The 27959-nt window shown below is 36.3% G+C and overlaps 6 protein-coding genes across 10 annotated transcripts in view; 5 read left to right on the top strand and 1 right to left on the bottom strand.

Moving 5' to 3' along the window:
- LOC100180294 (adhesive plaque matrix protein 2) overlaps window positions 1–4100 on the top strand; it is a 10586-nt gene extending 6486 nt beyond the window's left edge. The window contains exons 9-14 of one of the 2 annotated variants that reach the window (XM_026837115.1): window positions 720–769; window positions 1511–1628; window positions 2170–2298; window positions 2713–2829; window positions 3433–3543; window positions 3779–4100. In XM_026837115.1, the coding sequence (XP_026692916.1) occupies window positions 720–769; window positions 1511–1628; window positions 2170–2298; window positions 2713–2829; window positions 3433–3543; window positions 3779–3807 (554 nt within the window). In that variant the 3' untranslated portion in view covers window positions 3808–4100. Of the gene's footprint in view, window positions 1–719; window positions 837–1510; window positions 1629–2169; window positions 2299–2712; window positions 2830–3432; window positions 3544–3778 lie in introns of both variants that reach the window. The other variant, XM_018814301.2, reaches the window with a different exon arrangement.
- A 613-nt stretch (window positions 4101–4713) lies between these two features.
- Window positions 4714–12204, top strand: LOC104266280. 4 transcript variants are annotated; one of them, XM_018814311.2, is made up of 6 exons: window positions 4714–4936; window positions 9511–9584; window positions 9844–9946; window positions 10540–10809; window positions 10984–11219; window positions 11365–12204. In XM_018814311.2, the coding sequence occupies exons 3-6, from the start codon at window positions 9925–9927 to the stop codon at window positions 11569–11571; spliced, it is 735 nt and encodes a 244-aa protein (XP_018669856.1). In that variant the 5' UTR covers window positions 4714–4936; window positions 9511–9584; window positions 9844–9924; the 3' UTR covers window positions 11572–12204. The 4 variants fall into 4 exon arrangements, with proteins under 4 accessions (XP_018669856.1, XP_009860387.2, XP_018669857.1 ...); XM_009862085.3 differs by having other exon boundaries at window positions 9844–10330; XM_018814312.2 differs by having other exon boundaries at window positions 9841–9946.
- LOC108949984 lies at window positions 5953–8538 on the top strand. The gene has a single exon (XM_018814305.2). The coding sequence runs from the start codon at window positions 6813–6815 to the stop codon at window positions 7899–7901; it is 1089 nt and encodes a 362-aa protein (XP_018669850.1). The 5' UTR covers window positions 5953–6812; the 3' UTR covers window positions 7902–8538.
- A 1022-nt stretch (window positions 12205–13226) lies between the features above and the next one.
- LOC100175610 (short-chain specific acyl-CoA dehydrogenase, mitochondrial) lies at window positions 13227–14904 on the top strand. Its single transcript, XM_002129364.4, has one exon. It carries the CDS (start codon window positions 13288–13290, stop codon window positions 14551–14553), a length of 1266 nt encoding a protein of 421 aa, XP_002129400.1. The 5' UTR covers window positions 13227–13287; the 3' UTR covers window positions 14554–14904.
- Window positions 14704–19521, bottom strand: LOC100177943. The gene is made up of 11 exons (XM_002129715.5): window positions 19192–19521; window positions 18957–19078; window positions 18795–18878; window positions 18185–18291; window positions 18004–18079; window positions 17553–17695; window positions 17256–17324; window positions 16119–16482; window positions 15708–15754; window positions 15424–15492; window positions 14704–15104 (listed from the first exon to the last, which is right to left on the bottom strand). Exons 1-11 carry the CDS (start codon window positions 19331–19333, stop codon window positions 15047–15049), a joined length of 1281 nt encoding a protein of 426 aa, XP_002129751.1. The 5' UTR covers window positions 19334–19521; the 3' UTR covers window positions 14704–15046.
- A 1141-nt stretch (window positions 19522–20662) lies between these two features.
- LOC100185816 (solute carrier family 2, facilitated glucose transporter member 8) lies at window positions 20663–26788 on the top strand. Its single transcript, XM_002129467.5, has 9 exons — window positions 20663–20984; window positions 21502–21661; window positions 22140–22346; window positions 22830–22977; window positions 24467–24642; window positions 25092–25242; window positions 25457–25705; window positions 25989–26179; window positions 26360–26788. The coding sequence occupies exons 1-9, from the start codon at window positions 20866–20868 to the stop codon at window positions 26564–26566; spliced, it is 1608 nt and encodes a 535-aa protein (XP_002129503.1). The 5' UTR covers window positions 20663–20865; the 3' UTR covers window positions 26567–26788.
- Window positions 26789–27959: the final 1171 nt, after the last annotated feature.

Raw genomic sequence — 27959 nt, 5'->3', positions numbered from 1 at the left:
TCTTCTTATACACCAGACATACATGGTGTATTCATACACCTCATGCTCACTGTCAAGTTATATTATGAATGTCTTCTTATACACAAGACATACATGGTGTATTCATGCACCTCAGGCTCACTGTCGAGTTATAACATGGGTGTCCTCTTATACACAAGACACACATGGTGTATTCATACACCTCATGCTCACTGTCAAGTTATAACATTGGTGTCTTTGTATACACCAGACACACATGGTGTATTCATACACATCATGCTCACTGTTGAGTTATAACATGGGTGTCCTCTTATACACAAGACACACATGGTGTATTCATACACCTCATGCTCACTGTCAAGTTATAAAATTGGTGTCTTCTTATACACCAGACACACATGGTTTATTCATGCACCTCATGCTCACTGTCAAGTTATAACTAGAGTGACTTCTTATACACCAGACACATATGGTGTATTTATAGTTTTTACACCTAAGCTCAATGTCAAGTTTATAGAGTTAAAACAATTACAGACAAAATACTCACAATTTTGTAAAATTATATCTTCGTTCATTTAATGTTATTAGTTTGCTTGATATGATGATTACACTATATTTACATAACCGATAATTTATTTACATAATAAACCATATGCAATTTTTTCCACCATTTCTCCATGCATAACTTTCTACCTAACATTCAGCAGATTTTATTAAGTTAATGTCAATGTATTACACAGCTCCAGACCCATGTGCTTCAGCAAACTGCCCAGATCACTCAGACTGTGTTGCGTATGGTTCAAGATATAGATGTGTGTGTAACACTGGATATAATTTGGTTGCTGGACACTGTGTTGGTAAGATTATGTTTGTATACCTCATGCTCATAACGTGAGTGTCTTCTTATACACCAGACATACATGGTGTATTCATACACTTATGCTCACTGTCGAGTTATAACATGGGTGTCTTCTTATACACCAGGCACACATGGTGTATTCATATACCTCATGCTCACTGTCAAGTTGTAACATGGGTGTCTTCTTATACACCAGTCACACATGGTGTATTCATATACCTCATGCTCACTGTCAAGTTATAACATGAATGTCCTCTTATACACCAGACACACATGGTGTGTTCATACACCTCATGCTTACTGTTGAGTTATAACATGGGTTTCTTCTTATACACCAGACACACATGGTGTGTTCATACACCTCATGCTCACTGTTGAGTTATAACATGGGTATCTTCTTATACACCAGACACACATGGTGTATTCATACACCTTATGCTCACTGTCAAGTTATAACATGAATGTCTTCTTATACACCAGACACACATGATGTATTCATATACCTCATGCTCACTGTCAAGTTATAACATGGGTGTCTTCTTATACACCAGACATACATAGTGTATTCATGCACCTCGTGCTCACTGTCAAGCTATAACACCATTTCTCCATGCATAACTTTCTACCTAACATTCAGCAGATTTTATTAAGTTAATGTCAATGTATTACACAGCTCCAGACCCATGTGCTTCAGCAAACTGCCCAGATCACTCAGACTGTGTTGCGTATGGTTCAAGATATAGATGTGTGTGTAACACTGGGTACAATTTGGTTGCTGGACACTGTGTTGGTAAGATTATGTTTGTATACCTCATGCTTATAACGTGAGTGTCTTCTTATGCACCAGGCACACATGGTGTGTTCATACACCTCATGCTCACTGTCAAGTAATAACGTGGGTGACTTCTTATACACCAGGCACACATGGTGTATTCATATACCTCATGCTCACTGTCAAGTTATAACATGGGTGTCTTCTTATACACCAGACACACATGGTGTATTCATACACCTCATGCTCACTGTCAAGTTATAACAAGAATGTCTTCTTATACACCAGACACACATGGTGTGTTCATACACCTCATGCTTACTGTTGAGTTATAACATGGGTTTCTTCTTATACACCAGACACACATGGTGTATTCATACACCTTATGTTCATTGTCGAGTTATAACATGGGTATCTTCTTATACACCAGACACACATGGTGTATTCATACACCTCATGCTCACTGTGGAGTTATAACATTAGTGATATTTTTAACTTCCATAGTTATATTCTGTATAGTTATGTTTCTTCCTATATAGTTATAACTACCCCCCTTCAGAACCAGACCCATGCCACCCCTCCCCCTGCCACGCCCATGCAACTTGTACATCGGTGAGTAACCATGGAATTAACATAGCTCAATGTCGATGTGATGCCGGGTATTATGGGAATGGTAGATACTGTGCGCGTAAGTAATAGATGCTACTATAAGTAAATGTTATTATAATGTTGAAGCCCTTGTTGCCTACCTTTAGGAAAGCAACAGATTTCAACATATGTTGAGGTCCATGCAGTTGTACCATGGCTGTTGGGGTAATGGGACAACCCTGCTCTAAATCCCTTGTCCCATGACATCTATACACACATTAAGAACCCTTACTTTAGAGTATAAAATACCAACAATGGGTTGTCCAAAATAGCTACAATTGAAACAAAGTCAACCTTTATGTTATAAATAATATAACTATATAAATGAACATAACAGAATTGTTATTTAAGCAATAAAAGGTTTTGTTTTAATTTAACAAAGTATGTCAAAAAGTTGCATATGGTTTTATACCTTACAAACACATATATGAATATATTGTATTTGTTGATTCAGGTGACCGTTGCTACCAAAACAGATGTCCAGCCAACTCTCGTTGTGTAAGGCAGGGCTTTGGTTATGGTTATGCTCGCTGTGTTTGTTTACCAGGCTACTATGGAACTTACTGCAGACGTAAGTATAAAGGTTGCTGAAACCAATTTTATTAAACATGATCAAAATTTTAGGCTCTTTTACGCTGTGATAGATTAAGTTACTGTCTGGATACTAAACTCATGAATGGCAGATGTTTCGGACAGTAACTTGGTGGATAGTACCCTCTTTTACACTGATGATGGACCAAGTTACTGTCTGGATACTAAACTCATGATTAGCAGATGCTTTGGGCAGTAACTTGGTGGATAGTAACCTCTTTTACACTGATGATGGACCAAGTTACTGTCTGGATACTAAACTCGTGATCGGCAGATGTTTCAGACAGTAACTTGGTGGATAGTACCCTCTTTACACTGATGATGGACCAAGTTACTGTCTGGATACTAAACTCATGATCAGCAAATGTTTTGGACAGTAACTTGGTGGATAGTAACCTCTTTTACACTGATGATGGACCAAGTTACTGTCTGGATACTAAACTCGTGATCGGCAGATGTTTCAGACAGTAACTTGGTGGATAGTAACCTCTTTTACACTGATGATGGACCAATGTGTTTAATTAAACTCATAAAATGCTACAACCAATAGAAAAGTCAACCAAATTTTCCATTTTATTTCCAGCCCTCAACAGTTGTGCAAACAGATGTCATCGTTACCACAAGGCATGGCCGTGTCAATGCAATGCTTCATGCGTCAGATACAGAAACTGTTGCAGTGATTATGTCTCAAAATGTAAGTGATATTACAACAATATACAGTTAATGATTCATGTATTCTTATTGTTTTATTCTTTGATATATTTAAGGAAATAAATTAAGTTTTTCTAAAAGATCAATATTTTACATTAGATACAACAAACCAGCAGATTCAATGCCTAATTCTAAGTTAAACTTTCAAATTGAAATACTTATGTGGCTGTTATATGACTTATAATCTTATCAACAATTTACAAATTGTTGTTTCTTAGGTTTTCGTGGACCTCACTATGGAAAATAAAACACTGAATGCAGCTGCCCTGATGCCCCATGTAACTTTAAATGTTCATATATAATCAAGAATTTTTAAATAGTATAGTGTATTTCTGTCTGTTGTGCAAAATTTAATTGTAATATTTAGTGTGGACTCGTTGATTTAATACGAGCATCTAAATTTCCATATATTACACATACACATACACATAGTATTACAACGCTTTTTAACCTTTGAAAATCTGGAAGGAAATATATTTGTGTTGCCTACTACAGTGGTTTAACTATTATGTTAAATTGTTCTTTATTTTAGAAGATAAAAAACTGTATAAATTGTGGCTTAAGATATTTACTTACAAAACTTTGCTCTAAAATCACGCTTATTATTTTGATATCAGCCATAAAGTTAAGAAGTAATGTATTTGGTGGGGCTTGGGGCGAACAAGGTAAAGTTAAAATTCATTTTTACCAACAGTATCTTGTTTTATGAACTTGTTTTAAATGTTGATTCTTGCGCTGGAATAAATGAAACTGGTGATGTCAGTCTCTATAGTGAAACTATTTGAGTTGGAATATTAGTCATTATAGTAGGGTGGGGGAAGATGGGACACCTTTTGCACATAATATCCAAATATCCCGATGGTGTTTTAAACAATAACAGCGATCTATAGGAGTTGTAAGGATACGTTTTATAATTCTTTGAATGTTTTTTGTTCACTGACAAATGGGACAAGAAAATAGCATGAATAGGTGTCCCATCTCCCCCACCCTACTATACCAACAAATAGTGTAAAGTTGTAAACACGGATGATATTTAAGGCAGCAGTCAATGTGGCATTAGCACCGAATATTTCAAACTCCGGGACAAAGCGGTGGCAAAACGACCGCTTTGGTTTTACGCTGTACGTCATATTCCCATGTTTGGGTATTTCCCTGGGTATTCTTTGCATTTTTACTAGTGAGTAGTGAAAATGCATCAGGATTGAACGAAAAACCGCGAAATTTAAACTTATACAAAAGAATATAAGAACAGATCTGTACACCCTAAAACATGGAATTCGTGACAGACAACAATGAAAGGGGTATGAAACACCAACACCCGTGGTATATCGACTGTCGTTTTCCGTCCACGGAGGAAAAGGCAAGTTACATTTAAGGTATGTTTTTGTTTTGATTTTGTGTTTACTTTACACGAATTTCCTAATACCTTAAACTATCTCATTTAGTATCGTATTTATAGTGATATGGGAGAAGATGGGTCACCTTTTTATATTAATTTCTTGTCCCATTTGGTAGCAAACACAACATTCAAAGAATTTTTCAACCAAATTTTATTTGGATATTATGTGCAAAAAAAAGGTGACCAGTCTTACCCCGCAGTTCTACATATATAATTTGTTATTATTTTTTACAAAATATTACATAATATAATCTCACAGAGGACTCTCATAATAATAACTTTTATTTGTCTCTTTGATTACGGTCGCAACATATATGTAATGTCATATACAACATAGGTGTCCAAAGTTTAGCTTAAATAAACTTTTTCCCCAGATGAAAAGACAGATGTTATAACACTGGTGTTATTACTCATGTTTTTATACACGTCATGCCCACTTACGAGTTACCATGTTTGTAACTTTGTGAATGTTTTTTTTTGTATAACCAACTGATTTTGGACAACCCATTAGTTACCACTGGGTTAGAGCAATGTTCGTTAAAATTTTGAATCAAGGAAACATAGGCCATAACAGTAGCAGCATCAAGCATTGAACCTGGTATCTTCTAGTTAGGCTCTACTTCTGTATTATACCGCTGGCTCTATACAAATTCAATTAACCGGCGCCGTGGCATAGTGGTTAGCGCGCCTGCCTGTAACCCATAGGTATGGGGTTCACTCGTCGCTGCAACCATTGTGGGCATATGTGTCCTTGGGCAAGACACTTAACGGCAATTGCTTCAACCCAGTGGTCACTAATGGATTGTCCAAATTACCAGTCATACATAAAAAAAATAAATAAAAATATCCCACCAAAAAATAATCACCCACAAAGTAATATACATGGTAACTCGTAAGCTGGCACGAGGTGTTAAACCCGTGTGATAACGACTGTCATTTTCCGGCCACGCGAGGATAAAGTAAGTTACATTCATTCGTTCATTCATTCATTCATTCATTCATTCATTCAATGCAGTTCTGATTACAATACTCAGTTGTTGCACAATTTAATATTATGACCCACTGTTTATAACAATATATTTATATATTGTATATATTGCAAACATAGGCGCCTAACATGGGTGTGCAGTGCTGGAATAGGATATGATGCCTTGTCTGTATATTGTAGGTCTATCTAGTAACAAATCAGTGATGTTGCAATAATTAAACCGGTAACATTCAATACGGCCTAAACAGCAACATGGTATTCTAAAAGACTCGGTCCTATGAATGCAAATTCCCCTTAAATTTCCTGGTCATTGTTTAAACAATAGCCCACTATGCTTGTGGAGATGCAGTAAATGTGATGATGGTGCAAGTTTTGTTGTTTCCTGGATTGATGGGCGACTAGTCAACTGGTAATTTAGTTAAAGAAAAGTGTATACGTAGATTATAGGAAAGGGGGTGTAGTTGTTATAGTGTATCAGATATATATTACTTTACCTATTGTATATCTGTTTTGTTAGGGTACAATACAGTTCTCTTTTATTATTACATATTATTTCAGTGCTTGCACAACATAAATGCCTACGGAAGTTCATAGCAAAAAAAATTATATGTACATGTGTTACACATGATGTGTAGATGCAACTATTTAAAAAATTAAAGACCTGCTAAGACTTTAATACGATACAGTTTAGACTTTAGAATTGCGCTACAGTTGAAATTGACCCAAATCAGCAGCTTGTATAAGACAGTAATATGTAATAAATTGGTTAGGCTGCACTGTTATTGTACCATACACTATTATTTGTATCTTTCAGTGTTTTTAGTTCACAGTTTAAGGAAGTTTAAGCGCTCTTCAGTAACTTAACATGACAAATAATAAACATCAAGGAGATAATTGTTATGCAAGCATTGATGGAGGTTTGGGTAAACTTTATTATCACAAGCAAATGTTAAGTTTTCAAGAAGCACAGAATCACTGTAGGAGAGTGGATCATTCACAACTGGCAATCATGAAGGACAATGCTACATTATTTGACGTGGTTGCTTCTGTGGAAAGATATAGAGCACATAGTACTACAAATACGTGTTTTGAACATTACTTCTGGGTTGGTTTGAGCAAAGATGGTTACAAATACAAATGGTTAGATGGTAATGAGTTGGATGAATCTATGAAGATTGAATTTACTGAAGACCCTGGAAAGACCTGCGTTTCAATGTTGTTGAGTGGGGGAACACCACCACGCTGGATAGCACAAGATTGTTTAACTCAGTTAGCTTACTTGTGCTACACACCTTACACACCAGTGACCACCACCTTGCCCCCCAGCCCGACACAGCGCATGCTCACCAGCTCCACACAGCGCATGACCACCAGCTCCACACAGCCAATGGTCACCAGCCCGACACAGCGCATGACCACCAATTCGAGACCATGGATGCGAGACAACTCAACCATTTTAGCCGAATCAACACCTACACCTCCCTCACCCCAATCTGTTTCGCCAGTGATAATCGGTGCAATCTCGGCAGGAATATTCGCATTATTGCTCGCACTTATCCTGGCGGTGTGTTTATACACGAGGCGCAAGAAGAGCAAACGGGAGCAAAATCTCGCCCAAAATCCTGAGGTAAACATGGGTGTTAACCACAATCCAGTGTATGAAGAATCTGCGCAAGAACAAATCAATACTATATACAACATGGACATGGAGTCACCCCTGCAGCCCGATTATGCTTTAATCACCTTGCAACCTCAAGCATCTGGTTCTAATGATGTCACCGCTCCAAACGATGATGTCACTGCTCCAAACGATGATGTCACCCCTGGTCCAAATATTGATGCGGGCCCGTCTCAAAAAAATGTTGCCTCGTCTCCTCCAAACGCAATATACGCTGCTGTGAACAAAAACAAACAAGCAAACGATGTTTACAGCGTCGTCAACAAAAAGAAATAACTAACTGTTCCTTTATATTAATGGTTAGCTCAGTGATTTTACAGCATAGCTGGCAGTATGAGCATCAAACTTTTATAAATACAGACGTGGCAGTAAAATCTATACCAACAACTCCATGAACAAATTTTGCGGCATCGGGTTTAAAGTTTATTGAATATTTAAATAAATCACTAGAGAAAATTCCAGGGTTGGCGTACCTACCTTGCCACCCCAGGTTTGGTGCCTATGGGTGGCGGTTCTAAAGCAGGCAGCCTTTTCACTTAGTATTAGTGGTTCGCAAATCTCTTGACTCTAAAAATTGTTTTTTTCAGTAATTTGTGTAAAACCCTAGTTTTAAAATATGGTCACCAAGTTTTATTACAGCTTAATATATTATATTGGGTGTTGTCAAAACAGAATGAATTAAACTTTATGTTAATCTAAATCAACGCCCTAATTTTAGTTTGAATATAAAGGCAAAGCTTAAATTTCCCTTCAAACAATATTTTTACATAGTTATTTGTTGTAAGTGAAACTAAATTTATAGCATTATCAGGAACAAACAATGGCACCTAACACTTCCTTGTATATATTATGAGTTTAGCATGATGTAACACTGTATTGTTAACTTTGTAAAATAACCCAAGTTCCTTTTGCTTTCCCGTCAGGAATGCTGGTGAAAGCCGCAACTTACAAGCTCAAGCTGGTCCTCACTATATCAACATTGTAGCACAGCCTCACGAATATGATGCAATTGACTAATTACTAAACCACCTGAACAAAAAAAAATACAGTTAACAATACATACCAAGGCTATGGATAGTAATGCTGGTGTTAATAAACCTAACAATTTGTGTTGCTAAAGAAAAAAAAAATGTTGTTTGTAAATTGTAATGAAGACTAACCATGCCATATTTCTTATATTATACAACTTCTTGGACTTGATTTTTGTCATATCTCTTATATTATACAACTTCTTGGACTTGATTTTTGCCATATCTCTTATATTATACAACTTCTTGGATTTGATTTTTGTATGCATTTTGTAGCACCAGATCCTAAATTGTAATGAATGAGACTTAATATTTAAACATCATATTTGTACATAGGTATTTGTTGTAAGTGAAACTAAATTTGTAGCATTATCAGGAACAAACAATGGCGCTAATACTTCTTGTATATATTATGAGTTTAGCATGATGTAACACTGTATTGTTAACTTAAAATAACTTGTTTTACAATTACTTCATGTGTTCTTTTCCTCCAATTACAACATTACTCTTGCATTGATTAAATAACTGCTTGTTAGTTATAATCGTCGCCCCTTTTATCAAATATTTTTAATAAAGTATTATATTCATTGTATCATAACGTCTGATGTTTTACTGTTACTTCTTGTCTTTGTATATTATTTGCACCTTTGTTACTTTAACCAGTAGATAAAATGAGTCGAATTTTTGGATGTAAATAAACCGAATTCATGATTTTTAAATCTTGTGTCCACATGTTAGAAGCTCATTCCCACACACTAGCACATGCATTAGAATGCCAGCATTATAACCAGAGAATACAAGATTCTAGACTCAATGCTGCCACCAATGTGGAAAACAGTGATTTCTTACTTTTTTAGGCAACAATCAGTTCAACTGTGTATGGGTGGGGCAGTACAGCTTGGTAAAGCAGAAGACTGATGAGATATTATAGGTAAGCTACTATTTCACTCATTATGTATTAGGATATACAAATAAAACTTAAGATAGTTCTATATGGAAGGTCCTTGCCCTTAATATGCCACCAGTAGTTCAAATTTGGTCACACTATTACTGTTTATGTGAGCATGGGAGGTATATTACATATATTGCTTGGGTACTATATGATATTTATTATGAGACTTTATGATATTTATTATATTTAAGTGTTTTATATATTGGTAATAACCAAATGTATTCTGTTTGTCCAGCAGTGAATACACACCCTGGGTTGATTTCAATACACAGATAATTTCTGGCAGAAATGACTTGACATTCCCAGCAAATAAGGAGCAATGAGCAAGCGTGCTCCTGATGGTAGGTTCCAACTAAATTCAATTAGGTGCCATATTTCTAAGCAGAACTGTGGGTGAAAATAATGTCACGTAACAGACAGCATCAACAGCTCTATTATTGCAATTATTATTAGGTAGTGAATGTAGGGCCATGCGTTGTGCATGTCTATATACTGTCAAGTGGTTATTCTGGGTATAAACTGTTAAGCACTTATTGTTTATATATATATTCTGTTCATAAAATACATATATTTATATAAATGAATGCATATATGTATATAAATATTGGTAAAAATATTATCATTAGGATTTGTTTATATTTTCCTGCACTACTACTGAATAACCATGTCAAACATTTTCAATCTCTTGCTTGTAATTTTACAAGCTTTCAGCGCATCTGCTTCTAGTAAGTTGATATTGCATTTGTGTAAAGATATACATAATAGTATATAATTGTGTAGCAATAGTATATTAAAAGATATATGCATATAGTTGTATATTAATAGTAAAAAGATATATGTATTTTGTCGTATAATAAGAGTGAAAAATATGATTAAACACTTGTATATTAATAGTAAAAAGATAAACTTATACATTTGTATATTCTTGTAATAGATCAACTGTTGACAAACAGGGGGAGTTTTAAAGTTTCTTCAGTTTCTACAAAACCGAATGCTATAGCAGAGGTGATTTACAACTTCTGCTTGCCTGCAGTTCCTGATTTCGTTCACGCGACAGCAAGACCGAGCAACCCATCTTTGCCCCACAGGTTTAATCTGAATATCCTTGTTATTAAGAAACTCAGTTTTGCTGTCAGATTAGAACGAGTTGATCAACCTATAGGCTGGGATACGATGGTTACTGTGGATTGGTTCATGTATATAGGTAAGTCATATAGTGTGAAATAATAGTGAGTTGCAAGTTTGATTTGCCTGTTCAAAATACAGTAGTTAAACGAAAGTCATTTGTTTAAAACAGTAGTAAAAATACGTGAGTGAATTTGTGTGTGAAATGATAGTAAAATGGCAGTTTCAGTCTTAATTTGCTTGCTTTAAACAGGTGTTGCTGTAGTACATAATGGCTTAGTTTTCTGGCTGCCGCAACATGTTGGTGTTATAACACAGAACCGAGAAGAAGCGGCAACTTACTGCACAGAACGTGGTGATAAACTGCCGGATATTGCAGATAGAGAAACGTACGAGTTGATTTATAGTTATGTACGGAAAAACTTTGTATACCAAGATTCTGGTGGTTGGTACATTAATATCTGGCTGGCCTCTGATTACAACCCCAAAGTAAGTGGAAATCATAGTTTTTTTAAAAGGCAGAAGTTTAGTTTAGACCATAAAATAAAATTTCTCTTTAACTATACTGAGCTGCCAAAGAAAGATCTCCCATTCATTACCAAACATTTTACTTAAATACAATTCTTATAATTAGACTGGAGAAGTTACACAGAGCAACGGGGAACCTGGTTACAATGGGAATTGGACAATTGGTTTGCCTTCCTCTCACCATAATGATACTGAATTAGCTGTTACAATTCGCCATCATAATCCTAAAAACGATACAGGAATGCATAACGTCAGACGCAAACCAATCAAAACAACTGTCGTCTGCTCCATAAGCCTTGTGTTGAATCCATGACTTTAGTCTTGCTTTTAATATTCTTGCTATATTTGACATTTTTTGATCAAAAGTATATTTTGGTTATAGTTATGGAATTCATTCTTAAACATATTTTCCTTTTTAGTAAGCACATAAGTTTATATTTTGAACATGGGAGTAAGACTATTATAAGAGCTATATTTTGGACATGTTATACTAATACCAATAGTGTTGAAATTCTGTATTATAAGTTTCAGGATGTATTATAATGAAAATTAAGCTGATTAGTTATCGCTCAGCATTAAAAATATATAACAAACTATATCATTATACAGGGTGTCCAAGAAATTGTCACTATATGGATTTTTTTAAAAATACATTTAAATATTATTTCCATTAATTATAATCAGAGTCTGTATATAAACAGGAGTTATATAAGGTTTATATACGGACTCTGGTCATAATCGTAACATACGGTCGAATTGTTCACAATCTGCATCAACATGTGTTGTATATAAACAAATGTAACACATAAAAAACATGTTAAAACATATATGTAAACTAGTAAGGCATCAGTTATAATTAGGATATGAATAAAAATAACAATTATAATTGCAGTATTGTTTTTTTTCATCAAATATTAATTCACAATAAAGATACAATTGGAATCCGAACTGTTTATATACGGACTCTGATTGAAATGGTCTTCTGGGGAAGTTGACATGATAGAGTCCCAATAAGCCTGTATGATATTTGTCATAATTACAGTAGTGTGGGGGGAGATGGGACACCTTTAACACATAATTTCCAAATAATCCCAATCGTGTTTTAAGCAATTAACAACCGTCTATGGGAGTCGTCAGGATATGGTTTTATAATTCTTTGAATGTTCTTCGTTTTCTACCAAATTGGACGAGAAAATAGATTGAAAAGATGTCCCATCTTCCCCCACCCTACTATATTAATATTTCATCCTGGCGTTCAGGACAACTGGGCAGGTTAGAGCAGGAATGTTCTCCATTGCGCAATATATAGTAGGGTGGGTGAAGATGGGACACCTTTTCGTTCGTTTTCTCTTTCCATTTGGTTGTAAACAAAGAACATTCAGTGAATTATAAAACCGTATCCTCACGACTTCCACAGACCGTTGTTAATGGTTTAAAACACGATCAGGCTATTTGTATATTATGTATTAAAGGTGTTCCATCTTCCCCCACCCTACTATATACGCAACTGCTCCGTATAGGGCTTTGGCACAGAAATAAAATTATTTCTATGGGCTTTAGGCGCTTACTGCGTGCCCAAAATTTTTTTGTCAAAATTATTTGGAACATATTTTGACAAAATATTGTTCGATTTTAAACTTGCAAAGCATATTGCAGATTCGTTAGGCGTTATTTCTTGATTGCAGTATTCGCTCAAATTAAAAACTTTGCAACACTGTGCAGCCGTGCACAGTAGTTTCATACATATCGTGCTTTTAGTTATCCAGTGTCAAATCTGTTAGATTGATCGACTCATCGACCTTCACGTCTCGGTATCTAGGTTATTGTCCAAGGACACACATGTATAATATATATGCCGCATGCGGGTTAGTAGGAAAATCTAGTTATATAAGTTTTTTAGAATTTGGCTAGTCAAATAAGCTGGCAGCTGGGTTTAAAACAATGGCATTCTAACGTTGTGTTATTACTTAAAGGTTTCAGTTTTGTTTAATTTTACAAATTTATTTAAACGGAGTCCCCAGCTATTAAAATGGCGTTAAGGGTAAATTTTGTTGCCAGACAGTTTCTAAACATGGAGACTGCCTTTAAAAAATGTACAAACCTAAATTTAAAGCTGCAAGTTCGAATGAGCAGCATATTAACTGACAATTCTTCATTACCCGACACTCATCAAATGTTAAGACAAACATGCGCAGATTTTGCAGAAAAGGAACTTGCCCCGTTGGCGTGGACAACAGATAAGAAACACCTGTATCCAACTGAACAGGTACGAAAAATGGGAGATCTTGGATTAATGGCAATTGATCAGAAAGAAGAATATGGCGGCGCTGGGTTGGATAGTTTGGCTTATGCTGTGGCTATGGAAGAAATAAGTAGAGGATGCGCTACGGCTGGTGTTATCATGAGTGCGCATAATTCACTTTATTTGGGTCCGATTAAATATTGGGGCTCAGAGCAGCAACTACAGAAGTATGTGCTCCCGTTTTCAACAGGTGAGAAGGTTGGTTGTTTTGCTTTAAGTGAACCCGGTAATGGATCAGATGCGGGTGCTGCTTCAACCACTGCACGAGACGATGGAGATTGTTGGGTGCTAAATGGAACCAAATCGTGGATAACTAACTCATATGAAGCTTCAGCTGCTGTTGTTTTCGCTACAACTGATAAGTCAAAGAAACATAAAGGCATCAGTGCTTTCATAGTTCCTATGCCTACAGAGGGTTTGAGCCTCGGTAAAAAAGAAGACAAACTCGGTATCCGTGGTTCCTCAACTGCTAACCTCATATTTGATGATTGCAAAATACCAAAAGAGAATCTTGTTGGAGAATCAGGGTTTGGGTTTAAAATAGCGATGTCTACGTTGGATGCCGGGCGTATTGGGATCGCTTCACAGGCTCTAGGGATCGCGCAAGCTTCTTTGGATTGCGCAATTGCATACGCTGATGATAGGAAAGCTTTCGGGGCTCCAATAAGCAAGTTACAATCTATCCAATTCAAACTATCAGACATGGCTCTTAAAATTGAAAGCGCAAGACTTTTAACATGGAGAGCTGCTAAGCTTAAGGATGCTGGTATGAATTTCACAAAAGAGGCTGCAATGGCCAAGTTAGCAGCATCAGAAACAGCAACATTTGCTTCTCACCAGGCGATTCAAATATTAGGAGGTATGGGATTTGTATCAGACATGCCAGCGGAGAGGCATTACAGAGATGCAAGAATTACCGAGATTTATGAAGGCACCAGTGAAATACAGCGTCTTGTTATTGCTGGACGATTATTGGCAGAATATAGAAAATAATTTAGCTTTATATGGGGAACATTTTTCTATGCAAATATAATTTAACATGGTATAGTTAATGCAGACATTGCAAAATGGGGAGCCATTTGCTTTAAGTGAACCCGGTAATGGTGTATCAATGTCAATTAAATAATTTTTCAAAGCCATTCCCACTGTCTTGAAGTTTCATTATACATTAATTCATACTTTGAAAAGTTGCCAATGTTAAACTAATCTTATTTGTTAAATATTGAAGGAAAAATTAAGTGTTTATTTTGTAATATGGTTAAATTTTAATACTACAATTAATGAACGAAGAAATGTCTTTATTTAAAACAATTCAACACCTTTTAACTTTTACTTTAAACAAAATCTACCCAAAGCAATAAAATAAATACCCGTTACTGATAGCGCAACATTCATTGGATTTTACCAAATTATATATCGTTTAAAAACATGGGATAAGAGGATATAACATTTTCACAGGTATTCAGTGTTTTAACAAAAATAGGGATTATTTCATGGCCTTGTACAAGGTTGCGTCCGTGAACTTGTCTCCTTGTCGTAGTTTGCTGGAGATATAAATTCCAGTTAAAGCTTAAGTTTAGATAAATCTGCTGCAATGTTATGTTTGTGATAATTTGTGAATATGGTTAATTACTGCCCAGAGTTGAGCTGCTGAAGCTATTGCAGTGTGTGTATAAGCGAACATGACTTTTGATTGGTTTGGTTATTTTTACGCTTGCTTATCCAATAGAATACGACTACATGAAATAGAACTACACAGATATTGTAAGCAGGTGAGCACATATACTCCACTTTATATTTATCATCTAATATGTATTATAAATTGTATTGTATTAATGTAATATATTGTTTACATCAACTCACGTGGTCAGCTTTGGTTCCTTGTATGAAACAGGGGTCGTTCTTCTGCGTCGGGGTCGTATACTGTCTTGTCTGTGTGCATAACATTGCTGTATTATAATAATGAAACAATTCTACCTTAAAAAACCTTATTGGAGGACTAGGTTGTCTGGCTCCTTCAATTCAATAAAGTATGTTAATTCCCCCATGTTAAATACTCTCACCAGCCTCGTGTGTATAAATACAATCATCATTTTTCTACTGAAAACCTTACAGCATACTTGTGGTAACTATTGTAGGTAACTTACATGTTCGTAATATCTTCCATAGCTCTTTTGCGAGCAGATGTTCCAAGCTAAGAATAAAGGAAGTTATAAATGGCCACTGTAAGGTTATTGGTTATTATGTTAGATAGGTTGGTATCATAGTGTTGGCAACGCAATTAAGGGAATTGACAGCCAAGGGTTGATAAATGTCAGCAGTTAATATCATATATTCATATGACGCAGAAAAATAAAAACGAAAAACTAGGATTTTATTCATTAAATACCATGCCCCTTAATGCCACCAAATGTCAGAAATTTTTGTATAAAAACAACCTTAAAAACCGATTGTTTTGCATAAAATAAAACTTAAACATAAGATCTTAAATGTTCAACTATATATACCAATGTTATGAAAAAATCTAACATAATAACCGATTTACTTTACAACCATACCTCAATCTTTTTGTTGGAATCCACAAGAAAACTATCAGCACTTATATCTGCGTATTTATCTTCATTTTTCTTTAATGGTTTTTTACTCTTCACACTTTTTCGTGGTTTCCGTTTCACAGACTTCAGATCCTTTTTAAATTTTTTCTGTGGTTGATCTTCAGGTTTTCCAAGTTCTATTTCCGCCATAATTGGATTTGTGAGCTCCATAGAAATCACAGATAATTGTTCTTCATCAGCAAAATGGACTGTACCAATTGTTTTCCTTTTCTTGACTTCTGCAGCTGATGGTGGTTCCAAAGGTTCTTCATCCAGTGACAACATTTGAAGAATTGGGGGTTCGGATGTTAAAATTGAAGAGCGCCGACTGTAAATATTTGTTGTTGACATTCATACACCTCATGTTAATGTCGAGTTATAACATGGGTGTCCTCTTATACACCAGACACATGGTGTATCCATACACCTCATGCTCACTGTCGAGTTATAACATGGGTGTCTTCTTATACACCAGACACACATGGTGTATTCATACACCTCATGCTCACTGTTGAGTTATAACATGGGTGTCTTCTTATACACCAGACACACATGGTGTATTCATACACCTCATGCTCACTGTCGAGTTATAACATGGGTGTCTTCTTATACAACAGCACACATGGTGTATTCATACACCTCATGCTCACTGTAGAGTTATAACATGGGCGTCTTCTTATACACCAGACACACATGGTGTATCCATACACCCCATGCTCACTGTTGAGTTATAACATGGGTGTCTTCTTATAGACCAGCACACATGGTGTATTCATATACCTCATGCTCACTGTCGAGTTATAACATGGGTGTCTTCTTATACACCAGACACATGGTGTATCCATACACCCCATGCTCACTGTCGAGTTATAACATGGGTGTCTTCTTATACACCAGACACATGGTGTATTCATACACCTCATGCTCACTGTCGAGTTATAACATTGGTGTCTTCTTATACACCAGACACACATGGTGTATCCATACACCTTATGCTCACTGTCGAGTTATAACATGGATGTCTTCTTATAGACCAGGCACATGGTGTGTCCTGACACCTTTATCTACTGTTGAGTTATAACAAGGTTGATTTACACTTACTTTTTACATGTAGGACTAATACCAAGAAAAAAAGAATCTTCTGCTTCTTCTGTTGTATCGAGTACAATACTGCAAAGTTTTGTGAAATACATGGGTAAATAATGCCATAGAACCTGTGAATCGAGCCAGACATGCATTAAGCAAGTATACACCTAAGTACACTATGCCTAATTATCAGCCAATCAAGCATACTTTACAGAAGTCACATACTGATACATCAGTATGACCATATACACTTCATAATGTTACATACACCAACGTAATCTACACACCCCGAGACTTGTGCATAGCACCAACCTGTGTTCAAGCATTGAAGATTCTACATCTTGTTGATCTTCCACCTGATGAAGGTTGGGAGGTTGCGGACTTTCCAACATCCCTGGATCTGTTTCCGGATCAGTTTCATCCGGGGATTTAATTGAATCTAAATTCGGCTTCCACTAAAAGGAAAAATCAGGTTATTTAGAAATATTTTAAGTTTTTAACACTACGTTCATTGGTTCATATATAGTAAAACTATGTTGGTGCTTTTTAATTGGTGCAGATAATTTTAAGTTATGAAAAGTAAAATTCATTATGAACGAAGGGTTTAAATAAATCAAGCAAGAAACTGAATGAGAATTATTTATATATTAGCTTCTGAAACTATAACTTATTTCAGACAAAGCAATTAAATTTATGTTAACTATTTCTGCAACAGCGTTCTGGTGGTTTACTAATAAAGTCCGCTACTAAACATTAAACAAACCTTGTCTTTCACAACCTTGGCTGCAATAGCTGATGTTGGTTTGTTTATATTAGTTTGTTCCAATTCTGGTTGAGAACTGAAATGTAAAACAAAATTACCAGTGAATGCTATTTTATTAAATAAACAATTTCACAAATATAAATTGTGCATGCTAGGCCTACACTATAAATATAAAGCTTACAGTTCAATTGCATCTTCTAAAATTAATTTTTCTCTCGTAGCTTCTGCCATTGTCATAAAATCTTCAATAAACTTGTCAAATGTTGATGCCTGTCCATCTAATTTATCCTGTCAATCAAATATTTTAGCAGTTTCTATCTTTTACTGCTAGTTTACCTGACAATGTAGTAGCTTCATGGTCATGCCACTGTCTGCACGTTATGACAAGTGCACACGCAAAATTTTGTTTACGTCATTATTAAACAATGAACCAAATTGATGCCACATACAGTATTTTTAACATGGCTCGGAAATGTGCGTATTTTGTACGCCAGTTTGTATCAACGCAATTGTGATGTTGTCAAGAACTGCCATATACTGAAGACCGGGCTATTTTTGACATAGATAAGACATTTTTGACAATACATTCTATCTTACTTATCTCTTTGCTTTGTCGGTGAGTTTTAAAATCATTACTACAGACAGTGCCACATCATACAAATAAAAACAACATTTAATTTAAACAATTTTCCGACTCTGTCATTTAGAATAAGCTACAAACAGCAACGTTGTGTACGACTGGAAAGTGAAAATAGTTCAATAGAAAAAAAAATAAATCCAAAAAAAACTACCTGTGTTGTTTCCAGCTTTCCACGCAGAGCTTCATTTTCCACTCTATACGAATTCATTCGAACCATCATGTCCATTTGATTTCTCTGGAAACATTAAATAATCAGATCAATTACAAATTTATAGTGCTAAGCTTTGTTGTTTGGTATTGATTGTCTTCATACCTGAAGTAAATGAATTGAGGTTTCTAATTTTCGGTTTAAGTTCTTTGTTTGAACCAACATAAGAGCAAGAGTTTTGTTCTTTTCAACTAAAGCACTTGCATGTCTCATTACAAAAGACTGACCTAGAATTTAAGAAACAACCTAGTTAAGATATAAATATATATACAGACTATATTTATGTAGCTTAAAGTTTTCGATTTAGGAAAAGGTACAAATACAGGTATTTAAAACTTACTTTTTGATTTACGTTTTTTTCTTAGTTTTAATAAGCTGCTATCACCGGAATAATTCCCCCTTTTCTCTTTTATTCGTGCTTCTTTTGCTTTTTTAATAATATTTTGTATTGAAGATGGGGTTGAAGATCCAACACTTTCCATTTTCCACAGCAAAGTGAATCGGAGTTTATGTATAACTGTATTGGCAGTGCTGTAAAAAGAGGTTAAAACGTCATGCTGTAAAATTAGTTTTGCGCAAACAGTTAAAGGGTTTAACAATTATAAACTGTAGGCTTTTAAAGCTTAAGCGGAGCAAATTCTGTTCGAAAACAAGCTACACAATGAACCAGCAATATAGTGATAAAGCAACTTTTATTCCCTTTGATTAAATTGATCGCCTTACTTCGAATCAGAATTTTCGCTTTTGTTTTGAAATTTAAACCTTTCGTGCGCCAGAAAATTCGCTAGGTGACGCTAACGTTTTTTTTATGAAGCGGGGTCTATATTTCTGAATAAATTCATTGTGAATGAAAACTTTGCAGTCAACAGAAAAATAAATGTACGCAGGTTTCGTGCTACATGCTTTATGATAGATACATGATTTCGTATATGAAGGTAACGAGTTGCCTCATACCACAGTTTAGCCATAGCCTATACATACATGTATAGGCTATGGTTTAGCAGACAATAAAATCGTTTTCTTGGACGCATAGTCTTTTAATTGTGCCAGGTGTAGTTCCTTGGGGTAAGATGAGACATGTTTTATTCTCTTTTATCGTCCCATTTAGTATTAATCTAAGATTATTTACAGAATTATATAACTGCAGGCCCACGATTTATAAAAGAACGTTGTTAATTGTTCAAAACACAATCAGAAATAAGTTTATCCCATCTTACGCCAAAGACACTATACATTTTGTTTCTCGAAGAAAACGCTGTGGGGGTGCGGGAATATCATTCAGCGGTCGCGCCCAAAATTGGTCGCGCCTATCTCAACGTAAAGACTTCATACGCTAGGTCGACAACTCAGATTATTAGCGGACAAACGAGCGTGAGGACAGCAAGAATATAAGAAAGAGCTCCTACTGCTTCGTAACACAAAAAAATAGGAGGGCTTCTATAACATGAAACGTGTGCGCGAACACAAGATACCAAAGAATAGGGGGCTGTCTAACATTTTCTTATAGTGATAGGAAACACGCAGCATGTGTCGCTCAAACATAAACACAGTTACGCTAGATGTAATGCAACACGGCTGTTTAATATTCATTTTTTTGCATTAAGTTTGAATAACCTATAATCTACGTCTGTGCTCGAAATACACTCAATCACTACAACGCATTTCCATATGGATGACGAAATATTGGTATTTGTTTTATGCCAGAGGTCAATATATACATTTAATTACACCTGGTCGCAGAAACAGTTCAATTTTTACGTAAAGTCGCATCGTTTCGACCATAACACCTGTTTTCTTAGCTTAGCTTTGCCAGTGCCTGCCAGTGCCTGTCAGTGCAATTGCAAGCGAGAATTCGCTGCCTTCTTTTGCGTTTCTATCGTACATAGGGACCGAGTAATTGCTGAACTGTTCAGTTGTACTGTATGCGCTAGAGGCTTGGAGAAGAAAGACTAGGTTTAGGAATGCCAAGGGCATAGTTCTGCTCAGTTTATAAGGTGTAAACAAGTGTGAGGAAATGGATAATAAAGACGAAACAACGGAAGTAATTCAAGACGATACTGAATCCTGCAATGGAACCGATGCATTGTGCAAAGATAAATACCAATCCAATGAACGCGTCAATAATAAAGCAAGGTAACGCAGTATGTATTAGTTTATATGGCCCATTATGATCTTGCATAATAGCGCGCATTGTTCAGTGCGTTCACACAATACGGTATAGCAGTACGTGTTTCCTATTTCCCCTTCGTTGCGTATGTACGGAGCGGGTAGTATTGCCTTTAGGTTTGGTTTAGCAGCCACGGCGTTGCACAAACTAATTGCAAGAGGAGATGATTGCTTCATAAGTTACTTCTTGCGAGGTTTCCTGTAAGAAATTGCCGCTAACCCACAGTGACGTCACCAGCGGCTGTCCCAACATCATCTTGAATAATAAATGCACGCGTGTGATGCTGCACCCAGTTAACAAGTTTTATCAACACTTGTGGTTGAACGAATAAATGAATAAATATAACTCATTAATATACTTGCGTGGCCGGGCAACAACAGTCGTTAGTTAATGCAAACAGGACATGACGTACTAGTGTATGCTAAACTAACCCACACAGTTAAACTTCATCCATAGAAACATTATAACAAAGCTTTCTTTCAGGTTCGGCGGTTACGTCATAGAATCCCTCGTTATATTTTGTGCAGCACTTCCTTCATTAAACATCGGGTATGCGATCGGGTTCAGTTCTCCTGCTGCACGTGACTTCGAGGTCCACGAAACACAGTTAAACTTAACGACGGAGCAGACGACATGGTTTGGGGTAAATGGTCTTGCGTTTACGTTCAGTACACTGTTTAGCATGTGCAGTAGGTTGGGGGGGAGATGGGACACCCTTTACGTCCCGTTTGCTTGGTTGTAAACAAAGAACATTCCAGTAATTATACAACAAATCCTCACGACTCCCATAGACCGTTGTTAATTGTTGAAAACATGATTAGGATTATATTTAAATATTATGCTAAAGGTGCCAAGACTTACGACATCACACTTTCACCATAAGTGTGGAATACAATACTCTTGTACTTAATGCTACCACTTGATTAAGAAGCTGTAAGTACAAGATCTGCAGCATACTTAAGTTTTCTTATACTTTTGTACGTAACTTTGGCAGTGATCATAAGGTGTATGAAACACTATGTATATCTGGTATATATATGATTTTAAAACTTGCCAAATTAGCTGCAAATTGTTTCTGTGTAGAAACACTATCAGGGCTCCACTCGTATTTTTCCCCACAGAGTTTATTGGTGCTTACAGCAATAGCAGGCAGCATTGCATGTGGGGTGTTCATGGACAAATTCGGCCGCAAACTTTCAATTCTTCTTCAGCTACTTATCTACGCGAGTGGTTGGGTCTCAATCAGTTTGTCTGGTTCGCATCTTCCTTTGTTTATCGGTCGTTGTCTCAGTGGGTTCGCTATGGGGGCTTCTTACACCGCCACGCCGGTTTGCTTATACTTTACCTAATATTTAATGACGTCATGTAATGTCAAATGACGTTATATGTTTAATTTCCGTGCCGGCGTTTAAATGATTTGTTACGTTATGTACTAATGAATAACGTCATATTTGGGTCCTTCGCCATAGATAGCACATCCTGTATAGCCCACATAATAAGCGGGTTCGAGGCTCAACCCTGCTACCATTGTTGCCGAAGATGATCTTTGGCAACAGTCTTTACGACAATTGCTTAACCCAGTTCTAAATATTCTGTTGTAAAAATTGTCAGCCACACAGAAAAACAATTACTCACAGAGTGATATGCATGATAACTCGTAAAGGGCGTGCACGAGGAGTATGATATACACAGAACATCTGTGTTATATCTATTATTCTTTGACGACAAGTGCTTTTGCCAACGATTAAATATTTATATTAATTGCCAGATATTACGGAAATTCCGTGACGTGACTTTTTATTACGTCATAGGTATATCTTGTCGAAGTTGGTCCTCCTTTTATTCGTGGGAGTCTGGGTACTTTATTCAATTTGTTCCTAGCGATCGGCATACTGGTAGCGTACGCTTTCGGGTTTCATTTCCGATGGCGAAGCCTGTCGCATATTGGAGCCATAATAGGTGAGATTAGATATCCATTACATGCGTGTGTATTGGAGCCAAGAACTATTAGACTACATAGGTATTGTGTTATGATGCTGATGAATGTAGCTCGTGCTTTATCCTCGCGTGCTTGTGAAAATGACAGTTTTTTAACACGGGGTTCTGTTTATACTGATCATTTGTCACAGTTTTGGGTTAGGCAGGAACAAAATCATGTAAAAATATCAAAATGAAGTTCTGTTCTACGTGAGTAAGGTCTTACAACAAGGCATGGGACCAAGGATTACGATCAGTGTTGCACATTACTACAACACCCAGGGTGCTACCACATGCTGGGCCGTGCAACATAAATGTGCCAGCTTGAAAAAATAGTGCCGGGGCTGTAGTCTCGTCTATATAAGCACGAGCGCTAATTTGCCACGGCGCCGGCATTGAGCAAGAAAAAATATAAAGAACCAAATATGGTGGAGTGGTGGGAGAAGATGAGACACTTTTCTATTTTCTCGTCCCAGTTGATGGGAAACAAATAACATTCATAGAATTATAAACTGTATCCTTACGACTCCCAAAAACCGTTGTTAATTGTTAAAAACACAAATCAGGATGTTTGAATATTATGTAATAAAGGTGTCCCGTCTTCTCCCACCTTACTATATATATAGGTTCAGACTTTACGGGGCCGTGGCTCAGTGGTTACTAGAGTCTAAACTGATATCTGCACTATATGTGCCTGATGCCTGACTTGAGTTTAAATATCGCGGTCAGGAATGCAATATCCGTTACCGATTACCTTATCTCGGCTTGTTTATTTTAATATCTTGGTTATGATTGTATTTGAGTCTGGTCAATTCTCCGCAATGATTAGTGTAGGATGTGACTTATATTTATTTCACAAAGTTGATTGAAATATTTGGTTCTTCATGTTTGTTCTTGCTCACGAAACAAATTTTCCTATAAAACAATACCGACGCGTTGCAAATTAGCGCCCTTGCCTATATTGCCTATATGGATTGGAGGCATGCTAGTAAGCACTTAACCACGGCTTCCTAAAATCTGAACCTATATATATAGTATGGTGGGAGAAGACGGGCGCCGGACACCTTTATTACATAATATTCAAACATCCTGATTTGTGTTTTAAACAATTAACAACAGTTTTTGGGAGTCATGAGGATATAGTTTAACAATTCTTTGAGTGTTATTTGTTTATCACCAACTGAGACGAGAAAATAGAATGAAAAAGTGTCCCATCTTTCCCCACCCACCTTATTTGTTTCCTTATATATTTTCTTGTTCTTGCCAGCGCCGTGGCAAATTAGCGCGCTTGCATGCCTATATAGACTAGTTTATAGATCGAACCTTGAACTTATATAGCGATCAGTGTGCTGGCCCAAACAAACTTGCCACCTATATGGTTTATAGAGACATAGACGAGTAACCACTGTGAAACGGCGCCGTAAAATCTAAATCTATTTATTATTATTATAAATAGTTTCTGTCATTTCAGCTTCTATTTCATTTCTTCTTTGTCTTTGGATTCCTGAATCACCAAGTTGGCTGGTAAAGAAGGGGCGTCGGGAAAAGGCAAGAAAAAGTCTAAGATTTCTACAAGGGAGAAGAAAAAGTAGGAAAGAAATAACCAGCGAGGTTGACACGATTGCTGAAAGTGTTTTGGATCATGAGGTGAAGTTTTTACAGACAGTATATTGTACTTTTGATATATATATTAGGATGGGGGAAGATGGGACACATTTAGCACATAATATCCAAATATCCTAACCGTGTTTTAAGCAATTAACAACGGCCTATGGGAGTCGTCAGGATATGATTTTATAATTATTTTAATTTTCTTTGTTTACTACTAAATGGGACGAGAAAATAGAATAAAATGTGTCACATCTTTCCCCACCCTACTGTATATCCTAGTGGGTGGGAACTTGAGTGACTTATCCATGATTGCCACTTCCATATAGGCTCACAGTCGAATTGGGAAGCTATTACAGTGTGTTTACAGGCATGAAATAAACCCAATTGCCTTAAAATCTGAAAAAATTATTGTTCCAAAGGCTCTGATGCTACAAATACAGCCCTCCCTATAGCGCACGCACTATAAATAACTCTGTTTTAAACAGACGGGCATGCACTTACGAGATGCACTTGAATCAAACTTCATAAAACCAGTGACAATCCTAATTTTTCTCAACGCCTTCCAACACTTAAGTGGAATTAACGTGATTATCTTTTATGCGCATTCAATATTTCGAATGGCGAACTTCCAAAACGGTAAGTAAGGGATTAAGCTTATTTTGCTTTGCGCTGTTAGCATTTATTGTATATTCTTTTATTCCGTTATTTGAGGCTTATTTAGTAAGATTTTATCGGCTCGGTGGCAAAATGGTTAACTCGCCTCAGCAGGTTGCCCTAAGATTACAGTTTAAAGGATAAATAAGTTGCATTCATTTATTTATATGTTCTATATTGTGTTTTTCCTTTCCAGAAAGCATTCCTTCTGTTGTGGTGGGTGGTATTCAAGTTTTTGCTTTTTTTGTTCCGCTGGTATTAATGGACAAATGGGGTCGAAGGAAAATGGCGTTTATATCTGGCATTGGGGCCACGTTGTGCCATGCATCATTGGGGGTTTGTATGTATATGGAGTCTTTTGACTTATCAGCCACACTTGGAGATAATACCACGAGTTACAACGTTAGTGGGCCGGGCATTGATGAAGCTGTGCAGCATCCTCCAGGTTCGAAATAACACAGCATCGAGTTTATAGTGTTGTGTACTAGGATGGGGGAGAAAGAGATATGTGTTTTTCTCTCTTTCCCGTAATATTTTTGATAGTAAACAAAGTTGTTATAAACACGATCAGAAAATATGGAATTTAGGTGCTGACTGTTCCATTCATTCATAAAGGTTGCACAATATTTTATTAAATGCGAAACTATTTAATCAGTTTAGGCTAAACATAAATATGCCCTATTGTTCAGTAAACGCAACGGCATTGATAATAATATCCTCAATTGCAGTTACAGCATGGTTAACGCTTGTGAGCGCAATTCTCTTTATTGTGTTTTATACCTTCGGACTTGGACCTATTCCATTTGTCGTTCAAGCCGAACTGATGCCGCTCAAAACACGAGGGGTCGGTGGTGGAATTGCTAGCGCCACAAACTGTGTTACAGCTTTCGTGATGGTCAAATGTTTCCCTTCTTTCGTGGTAAGTTGACTGCGGTTTTATAAAAGGATTACGACCAACATAGGGAACCAAAAGTACAAGTCGGTTAGAGTGATGCAAACCATTAATTTGTGCTTTGCCGTAACTCAGTGGTTAGATGCTCGCATCTTTGAACAGGCCACTTAACGCCCAACTTTTGAACTAAACTGTCAATTTGTTTAGGTGCTTATTCATATATACGGAGTGTTTTGGCTTTTATCTGGACTCTCCGCGGCATATGTTGCTTTCTGCTGGTGGTGCTTGCCTGAGACTATGGGTCGGTCACGTGACGAACTGGAGCATTTGTTCGACCTACGTTATAAAGTCGGTGCTGAGAAAAAGAAACGAAGTTCAAAAAATGGCAAAAACGTCTCTTTAACAACTGTGTGAAGTATTTTTGTTTTTTGGGGTTAAATTCTAACTAGTTCTTGCCTAAGATCAAAGAAAGCATCAACTGACATAACTTTCTTTTTAATACACAATAATATATTAACGCAAAGTTTTTTACAACTTTGAAATTACCAGAGAAGTATGCGCTATTTTGGCATTTGTAGCATTGCACACTATGTATGTAATATAACTTACGTGCACTAATACATAGCTTATATCGAAGTCACTGCCGAATTTAATGAAAGATAATTAGAACAGAACAAGAGAGTAAAGCTTTAATAAATGGGTACGTATTATTATAAAATTAAATACGTTAATTACACAGAATAATTTTATATCATTAAAAGTTTACAATAATATTCAAATGTTTGAATAGTAGTACTGTTTCAATCGCTTAATCCTTAAAGAGTAAATAGTTTAATGCAGTTGTATTGCAATGATGAAAAGGAATGTACGGCCACTACGTGCCCAACAAAATCAAATGATCAGTGGAAAAGAGTTTATAAGACCACTACGTGCTCAAAAACTAATCCTTACTTGATGTCAGATGTCAGGTATATATATTGATGTTTGCATTTCTACAAATTCGAGATTGTTATAAGTTTTATCACAAACCACATGAGGAATTGTAAACCAGAGGTAATGTGTTCAAGGCTCGACGCTAAGTTTTATTACAAACCACATGAGGAATTGTAAACCAGAGGTAATGTGTTCAAGGCTCGACGCTGCTACCATTGTGGGTGTAGATAAGACACTTAACATAAATTGCTCCGACCCGGTGGTAACTAACGGGTTGTCATGAACCTCCCCCCCCAAAAAATATAACCGACCACAAAGTAACTTGTAACCGACCACAAAGTAAGCTGGCACGAGGTGTTAAACCCGTGTGATAATGACTGTCGTTTTCCGGCCACGCGAGGATAAAGAAGTCATTCATTTCATTCAGCTTTATTTTCATGTACATGTTAGATGTTGACTGTCATAAAATAAAAGCAAACATAGAATATAAGGGTAGTAGTTCAAAAATATGTTACAGAATTCTCATTTCGCACAGTTAAAACCTAGATAATAAAATGAATAATAAAGTAGAATTTTATTAAGCAGCTTTCAATAAAAACATTAAATTTAAAGTTGTTTTTTGATATCTCGATCATATGATTTTTTAAAATACACTTGTATTTACAAACAACACTAAAGTATTATTATTAAAACACGTAAATCAATAAAAACAAATTATCTGACATTGCAACTTTGAAAGTTAGAAAATAGCAATACCTTCTTTAAAAACTAAAATAATGTGGCAGCATCTGTACCTCCCGTTGGGTTGGGGGGTGAAGGAGGATTATTTACTACCCTGATATCGCCATATCGGTATGTTACAAATCGTACAATG

The sequence above is a fragment of the Ciona intestinalis genome, chromosome 12 (assembly GCF_000224145.3).
Source record: "Ciona intestinalis chromosome 12, KH, whole genome shotgun sequence".
In the NCBI taxonomy this organism is placed as follows: domain Eukaryota; kingdom Metazoa; phylum Chordata; class Ascidiacea; order Phlebobranchia; family Cionidae; genus Ciona; species Ciona intestinalis.
The sequence above is the reverse complement of the archived record's forward strand: the minus strand, read 5'-3'. Positions and strand labels throughout refer to the sequence as shown.